Source organism: Sceloporus occidentalis, unplaced genomic scaffold, assembly GCF_023333645.1.
Source record: "Sceloporus occidentalis isolate IW3139 unplaced genomic scaffold, rSceOcc1.0.p SCAF_457, whole genome shotgun sequence".
NCBI classification, from domain to species: Eukaryota; Metazoa; Chordata; class Lepidosauria; order Squamata; family Phrynosomatidae; genus Sceloporus; species Sceloporus occidentalis.
In genome coordinates this window covers 164,097-172,423 of record NW_028317437.1, presented here as the reverse complement: position 1 = coordinate 172,423, position 8,327 = coordinate 164,097, and the positions used below count along the sequence as shown (strand labels likewise).

At 45.2% G+C, this 8,327-nt stretch overlaps 1 protein-coding gene across 1 annotated transcript; it reads right to left on the bottom strand.

The window, feature by feature from the left end:
* Positions 1–3,001: 3,001 nt before the first annotated feature.
* Positions 3,002–8,327, bottom strand: LOC149271835 (tyrosine-protein kinase Srms-like). The gene is made up of 8 exons (XM_089507094.1): positions 7,984–8,327; positions 7,099–7,220; positions 5,306–5,472; positions 4,622–4,763; positions 4,382–4,537; positions 3,909–4,090; positions 3,393–3,549; positions 3,002–3,183 (listed from the first exon to the last, which is right to left on the bottom strand). Exons 1-8 carry the CDS (start codon positions 8,325–8,327, stop codon positions 3,002–3,004), a joined length of 1,452 nt encoding a protein of 483 aa, XP_089363220.1.

Below are 8,327 nucleotides of genomic sequence, written 5' to 3'. Positions count from 1 at the left end.
TGTGCCGGGGACCAGGTTTTTTTTTTGGATTTTCTTTGGATTTTATTTCTCCCCTGTGTCGCCCAAAACCCAGGAAGGGACTGTTGTGTCTATCAGGATTTTCCAGTTTTGGAGTCAAGGCATTTGTGTGCCGCGGGCGGAGGGTGTGGGGACAGAATTCTCGATTCCAGAAGGTCACATGGATGAACGCGGCACAGGACTCACCCGCCGTGATTGCAGGTAAATGGGAGTAGAGCGAAAGCTTCCTTATTGCTGGGACTGCGTCGTCGCTCATGAATTCAGTAACACCTTCTTAGGAAGACGGATCCAACAGGTTTACAGGAGAGGAGAAGGAAACGTGGGAGGACAAAAGGGGAAGAAACCTGAGAGATTTATGGCAGTGAAGAGAACTCAGAAAGAGAACTTTGTAACAGCTGGGATGGAATGTAAAGAAGTTTTACTTTACTGAGAACCAGTAAAGTGTGGAACTGCCTCCCACAGAAGTGGTAGAGGGTAATACAGTGAGGGTATTAAACATGCATGGGATAGACATAGGCCTCCTGAATCTAAGACGAGACCAACGACTGATTAAGGTTTGAGTCTTTACAGCAGGAGAAACAGGTGAAAATGTATCGAGCCGGGATGTAGGAATTCCTTTTGATCCAATGGAGGGATGTTTGTAGGTTCCAATCCTACAATCTGATCCCCCCCCCATCACCTGCAGTGGTGGAGAGAGAAATAACTTAATTGGGTCGGACAGGCAATAAAAACACCAAAAAATCATAAAGCCTGTACTTTCAGCCCAAGATTAACAGGCCTTTGATGCGGCTTCTCTTCATATCTAAATGATAAAACTCAGCTGGTCATAGAAGGTTATAGTAGGCTGCAGATACCATGTATGTCCTGCAGGTGGCGCTGACAGACTACTACCACAACACTTTTCCAAGATGTCCTGCAGAGGGCGGTGTTGTGCCTTTAGTCCTTATTTAAATACAGGTGACGGGGCTTTGTTGAAAATAACCAAATATTGCTGGTCCATATCCAGAACAAACCGAGACGGGACCACGACTGATGAAGGTTTACATTTTTAAAGCTGGAGAGACCGGCAGATGAGACAATATAGTTTTACACCCAATGAGATTTGGCCGTACAATGTAGAGAAAGCTGGAGTTATGTGGGTTCTTATTTATTATTACTATTATTGTTATTATTTATTTTTTTATTTAATATGTATTTTTATTACATTTATCATTATTATTTTTTTGTATTTCATATTTATTATTATTATTATTATTAACCATTTGCTACTTTGGTTTGTTCCGCTGATAATACTTAGAACACTTAGAATGTTCAGTAATGAATCTGGAATCTGGAGCTGCTTCAGTTTCATTCAACCCTCATCCCTTCTGCTTTTGAAATAAAAATCAAATATCAATTCAACATTTTGTGGGGTTTTGTGTCTTTTTGGGGATGAAAAACAATGTTTTGTGTATAAACCCGGGTGACCACCCTCTCTGTCGGATTACACTTCGGGAAAAATACTCACATTCTTAAAGTTGCAGATTATGAATGAGCCAGCTATTATAATTTAACGAATAGTTCGTTATTCATGCACTGGCTATGAAACACGTTCGGAGATCATGATTTCTCTGTGATATTAATAAAAAAAACTCCAACGTCTTTATTAGTATTATCTGTGGCGGCCCCCATGCCAGCTCTTCCTGCAAACTCTGGAGGAAAGACTGTTCTCAAGGTGACTCTATATGGCCAGAATAAGTGGTACCAGAGAAGAGGGCACTTCTGGACATTCCTTGCCAAGGATGACCCCATATTGGAGGCTTTAGATGGATTTCTCGAGCCCCCCGGATCTCCAAAAATGAATCTGAAACATGTTTGACGGCATCTAGAAAAGGATAGGGAAGTGCACAGATTCTGCGGATGAACGTCGTGGAATGAAACATGTTTCGGTTAAGGAGCAGAACTGGGTGAGAAGTCAGATTTTCAAGTATTTGCGAAATGTCTTGTTGTTTCGACTCTACTCACCTGAAATATCTGGTTTTCCTCCATTTTCAGAATATGGAAACATTTTCACCCACTGCCAAAGCTTTGTCCATTTTAATCTCATCTGCTCGTTATCTCCCTATTTTTATTGAAGGGGTTCTTTTGCACCCCTGTCTTCGTTTTCTGCCTCCCCCTGTCTTCGTTTTCTGTCTCCCCCGTCTTCATTTTCTGCCTCCCCCTGTCTTCATTTTCTGCCTCCCCCTGTCTTCGTTTTCTGTCTCCCCATCTTCATTTTCTGCCTCCCCCTGTCTTCATTTTCTGCCTCCCCCTGTCTTCGCTTTCAGCCTCCCGCTGTCTTCATTTTTTGCCTCCCCCTATCTTCGTTTTCTGCCTCCCCTGTCCTTGCTTTCTGTCTCCTCCATCTTCGTTTTCTGCCTCCCCTTGTTCAAAACCATAAATCCTTACAAAGTCGACAGATTCATACTTGACCCACAAAGCTAAACACGTATGACAGACAACATATCATTTGTTTTCATAATTAATTTACAACATACAGCGCAGAACGTCCACGTTGAAGAAAGTTACAGTCGTTGCGGAACGATCGCTCTCTCGAAGAGTCACTTCAATCTGCACCAGTAATCGTGATTTAGAATCATCACCAAATCACCAAAATGTTTTCTTCTTCCATACCAAGCCATGGAGACTCAGACATTTTTTCTTCACCAGAGGATATGCCGCAGAGAGACCTCTGTCCCATGGTTTAGAGAGAGATGTCTCTTTCTGCCGACACAGCAGAAACAGTCTCTACACCAGCTTTTTTCTGGAACGGGGTCTCGTCGAACCGGTCCCTTCGCATCTTGTAGGATTTTAAGAGACGGGTCCCTAACGTCTTCCACCGTCGTCTTTGAGGAACAGGATGGTCGTTGAGGTTCCTTGGTCCAGAACATCTCGATAAAGTGCAGACACTGCATTGTTTGTCGGGCAAATCAGAGCAGATACCGTATGGAAAAATGCCGACGATTCATCGGCTGGAATTGTTCATAACATAAAGTTTCCGTGCCAGATCTTTGAAGCTCGGTCTGTCTTGGGGCTTCGTCTTCCAGCATTCCAGCATTAGATTGTACATCTCCCTGCTGCACTGGGTCGGTTGGGGCAGTCGGTAGCCCACTTTGATTTTAGCCATAGCTTCTTGGTTAGTCATACCTATGGGAAGGTGGGGGCAGGATAACAATTAATTTATTTCAGGACGCGCTCCCCCTCCAAAAAGTAAAAGAGTCACTGCACTCCTTTACCAATCATCCATTCCGAGCTTCCACACCAAACATCGGTGCCAAGCAAGGATACAACGTTTCCAAAAGAATCACATCTCGTAAGTAACTGTTTTATTTTCTAGCTTTTCTAGAAGTTCCTACCTGGGTACGGAGGCTGCCCCAAAGTGAATACTTCGTATATTAGAATCCCAAATGACCACACGTCCGATTTGGTTGAGTATTTGGAATGCGTCAGGGCTTCTGGAGCCGTCCATTTGACTGCTACAGTGTAACTGCCCTGCGGAGAATAGACGTCCTCCTGTGAAAAAAGATGAAAAGCTGTAAATATGTATCACCGAGAATCAAAGATTGGGCAGGTCACCCTACATTGGGGGCTTTAACTTAACCAAGATGGATTTCTCAAAAATGTTGGAAGCCACATGACCCCTGGACCTCCAAAACGGAAACTCAAACTTGTTTGACGGTATCCAGAAAAGTGGGCAGGTATTGATGATTAACTTCATGGTTGAAGACCCTGCTTAAACGAAGTTGAGTAAATAAAGGACGATTCTAGGTTTTGACCATTTAAAGAACTTAATGGTTGGTAGAGTTTTGGAAAGCCCCCCCCCCACTAAAGAACAGAATATTTTAAAAGTTCTATGGATGAAAATGGCTGACCTTCAGCAGTCTGGCTAATCCGAAATCAGCAATTTTGCAGATGAGATTATTCCCCACCAGGACGTTGCGGGTGGCCAGGTCTCGATGGACTAAATGTTTCGTCTCCAGGTAGACCATACCGTCCGCCACCTGGCAAACAATGTGCATGAAGTCGTCGTGATTTAACCTTGCGCCCTCCTCACCTGCGGAGAACGAGAGACTCGTGTTATAGGGAAACCTAGAACCTGTCTGCAGATCAGCCCCATCTAGGCTGCCATCACTGTATTAGCCTCTCCCACTTCTGCTGAGAGGCTGTTCCATTTATCTCCCACCCTCTCAGTAAAATAAAAGGTTTATACACTTTGGGAAGGTGGTGGACAAGAACCTCTTTCTACACGCAGCCCAAAGACATTCTCCCGTGTGTTATATGTATGGACGGTCCTCGGAAGACCAAGGTCTATATAGGATCTGAACCAGACACAACCGTTTCTTACTTTTCAAGTAATTGTTCAGGTTTCCCTTGGCCATTAACTCCATGACAATAAAAAACGGTTCCCCGGAGGAGCAGACGGCGCAGAGCTGGATCAGGTTGGGGTGCGAGAGGTTCTTCAGGGCACTGATTTCCTTTTCAAATTCACTTTGGATATTCTCTAAAAAAAAAAAAGGACAAATGAACAGATAAACCTCCGATAAATTGGGATACGCTTCTCACGCCGACGCCTCCCAACACTCACCTTGCTTGAAGGTCTTTATGGCGACTCTCTCGATATCATTCCAGAGACCTTCCCAAACCTCCCCGAAATTACCTTCCCCGATTTTACTGATCAGCTTAAACTCACAGCGGGGCCTTTCCCAGCTACCCTCTGTGATGAGAGACTGAAAAATACATATGTAATAATAAAAATACATGCGTTAGACCCAAAAAGGAAGCCAATATTCGAAATCAGTTTGTATAACAGGTTCCCCGGTCAGTGGGGAGCAGATTCATCGCAACACTCGCCAAAGGCGGACAATTGGATTTTTAAGGGTTTGGTTAGCAATGTACCTTTGGATAGAGGGGGTTACAGAGGATTTTAGCAATTAGGGTAACAGAGTGGGGCATTTTGAAGAAGAATAATGGTGGGTTTCATTTACCCCGTTTAAGTTATAAAGCCGTTTCCTGCTGTTTCTATACACATTATCGGGGCTTTTAGGGCTGTAGAATCCTGCAATACCCTCATCCCCAGCAAACATTCTGACCTCCTAGAAAAGAGGGGCATCGGGGGAGGAGAGAGGTGCATCAGAGGAGGAAAGAAACATCATGGCTTTGGGGTAAAGGTAGGAAAGAGGGGCATCAGGGAGAAGAATGAGACAAAGGGGAAAAAAGAAAAACAAAGGGGAGGAAAGAGGGAGAAAGGGGAGGAAAGAAGGGCACTCACCTGTTGCATGCAAGGCTGCAGGAGACGAGACTTAAGAAGTTTCCAGTTGGCTTTATGGAACAGGATAAGCTCCGGGATTGTGGGGAAGAATTTGTCCTCATGAAGATAATATTCGCCGCGGTCATTTTGTCTAATAAGGAAATGGTTGACTGTTTCTTCGTGCCTCACTGCGTAGAACATAAAGGAAGCAACGATGAGGACGTGGACCGGATTAACCCATTCCGTCCGTCTCCAACATAGACACCCCCCACCGATGACCCCCTAAAATACTGACAATAAAGTAACCAAATCATTCATTCGGTCGACATCATTCTTTTGTAAGAAGAAGTCACGTGGGGCAAAGAAAACATTTCATCGATGACATCACGTGAAAGACATGCAATAGAAACAGATCAGACGGCAGATCGGCCCCATTCGGCCCCCGTCTAGTCACCCGTTTCTCCTTCTGGAAAGACTCAAACCTTAATCAGTCGTTGGTCTCATCTTAAATTCAAGGGCCATATGCCTATCCCATGCATGTTATTACCCTCTACCACATCTGCTGGGAGGTTGTTCCACTTTATTAGATAAGAACTTTACGCAGGTATAAACCTCCAACACGGCAGCCAGAAACACCGGACAATCTGGAGAACTGTTTTTCACTAAATATTATTTTTATTATTAGCAATAACTAAGCCCACGGAGTTCCATGAGAACTGAAAATGTTTTGTAAACTGATGTGTAAAGACCTCATCTGGAATGCTGCTTATTGCCATAAACATATAGATCCTGATAAAAAAAGGGACAGATTGTAAGCTCTTGGGCACTGATAGTATTTAGCCCAGAAGTGAGACTTTGTATCGTATGAGGACGCTGATAACTCTGTTTACAAAACCGACCTTTAGACCTAAAAATTCCCCAGGAGCAGCCGTATCGCCTCGGGATCAGCAGCGCATGAGCTTTTAACTATTTAATTCCCTCCCTGAGACTCAGCAAAGGTTCGGCTCTCATGACCCCAAAACAAGGCAGGGTTTCAGGATGACCCTGGAGGAGCGCAGGTGGGGCAGGCAGAGCGTCACACCTTGGCCAGGTAACTCATCCCATTGGGGTTAGGGCAAGAGGAGTGATCCCCGGTGTCATTGGTAATAAAAATGGAAGGGGTGGCTTGTGACGGAAGGGTCTTTATCCTTTACCAACCAAGGTCCAAAATATAGGACACCCTGTATAAGTTGGTGGTCTCTATTTTGGGAATGTGATGTCCCTTCAGATCAGATCCTGTCCCTGGCCAAACCAGAATGAGATCTGGGAGAGACACACGGTCAGGAATATCCAATTGCTGGGAGCAGCAACTCCTACTATGCCCAGGCAGCCATGCAATCTTCACCTTGATTCACCCGCCATTAAAATGGTGACCCAGTGACCCCGTTCATTGGTGGCATTCCTTTAAATGTACCTGGAGCTTTAAATGCCATTAAAGGTATTTCCCGTAATCAATGTCATTGTAATAATCCCCAGCAGCCTAATTATACAATTCCTGATTTATTATTCATACATGTTCCTTTATTATGGATACATTTGTTTTTTATTCCGCCTGATACTTTGTATCCTTCCTGCTGCTCATGTTGGAATCAAATTGGAATCATTGAGAAAGCTACTGCTACAACAACAGTTTTAATAACCCTGGGGTAACTGACCCCCAGGGTTATTAAAACTGTTGTTGTAGCAGTAGCGTAGTACATCTCCCATCCTGTTAAGGGCACAGAGTAATCCATAAAGGTTAAAGAATCCCCCCCCCAACCCCACGTCAAACTCACCGGATAGTGAATACAGGCCATGGTGGCTGTCGCTGGGACGGATGAGGTAAGAGCCGCTCTTATTTTGGGGACAGAGGAGCAGCTGCTCTGCCTCCGACCGACTTACAGATTCCATGTAACTTCTGTAACAAGAAGCCAGGAGTTTCCATATTAGTATTAATGAGCAATCAGAGATCAACAGCTTAATATCCCGAGACAAGGGGTCAAAATGATCCACGGCATAGCCTGGCAAGGAGAACAGGACGATGGCTAATATACGTCATATCTAAAGGGGTCCAGAACATAAAGAACCAAATCAGTCCAGACTATTCATTGGAGGGATGGTGTTGGTGATCAGACGGCGTGAGCCCCCCTGATGTTACTGATAAACTAGTCTGGGATTTGAAGGGGAAATATGGCAGAATGGAGAAGGCTGGGTGGGATTGTCTTTGACCACCAAATGCAGATATACCTCCAAAAGTCCCCTCGCGACTGGATTTAAACTCCACCGTTCGCTGCGCTCATCATTATACGCCTTATAGAGACACTTGCCGGGCGGACTAGATGGGCCGAGTGGTTCTGCCATCAAGTTCTATGTTTCTATGAGCAAGAACCGGTCTCTCGGTGTCACCTCTGGGGAATTCAGAGATGCGGGTCACTTTGAGACAGATAATGAAAAGGTTTGGCTATGACTTCAGGTTCTACGGGGAAGTGTGAGTCTTGGAGTTCGGCGGAGTGGCCGGTGACTGGGGCAGAAGAGACAGATGGCCAGGGAGCCATTAGTGCTTCACCCAATATACAAAAAGCAGGTCTCCACTAACTCCATGGGGGCCAACACCACACACTGAGTCACCTGTGGGGTAAACTGGAAAGGGGCATCTGAAGAGACATGAGGGAGACACTCACGGTTCGTCAATGGCCGTGGGACACACCACAGGTGCTGACGGAGGGTAGAAAGTCACATAGTTTGCAGGAACCAAGCCAACTTCCATGTTACCGGTCAACTTCCTGGCCATGATGTAGTCCCCTTCATTACTGATTCTGCAGATTTGTTCCCCCTCTTCGATACTCAGCTCATCCGTGTTCCGGGCATTGAATTTGTACAACGCCACCACAATGTCTGCCTGGGGCCCCGTAGTCACAGGCGGAACTATAAATTCCGGTGGCTTCAGGGGACCCGGCGGTGGAGGCCAAATCATGTCCCATAGGCAGTGAAACCAGCTCAGGTGATTCTTAAGGAAGGACTCCAT

Coding starts and splice junctions, on each gene's coding strand:
- LOC149271835 (XM_089507094.1), bottom strand. CDS start 8,327: ATGGAGTCCTTCCTTAAGAATCACCTGAGCTGGTTTCACTGCCTATGG. Junction 5,473..7,098: donor TGGCCTGTATTCACTATCCG/GTGAGTTTGACG, acceptor TGTTCTACGCAG/TGAGGCACGAAGAAACAGTC. Junction 4,764..5,305: donor TGCAGCCTTGCATGCAACAG/GTGAGTGCCCTT, acceptor TGTATTTTTCAG/TCTCTCATCACAGAGGGTAG.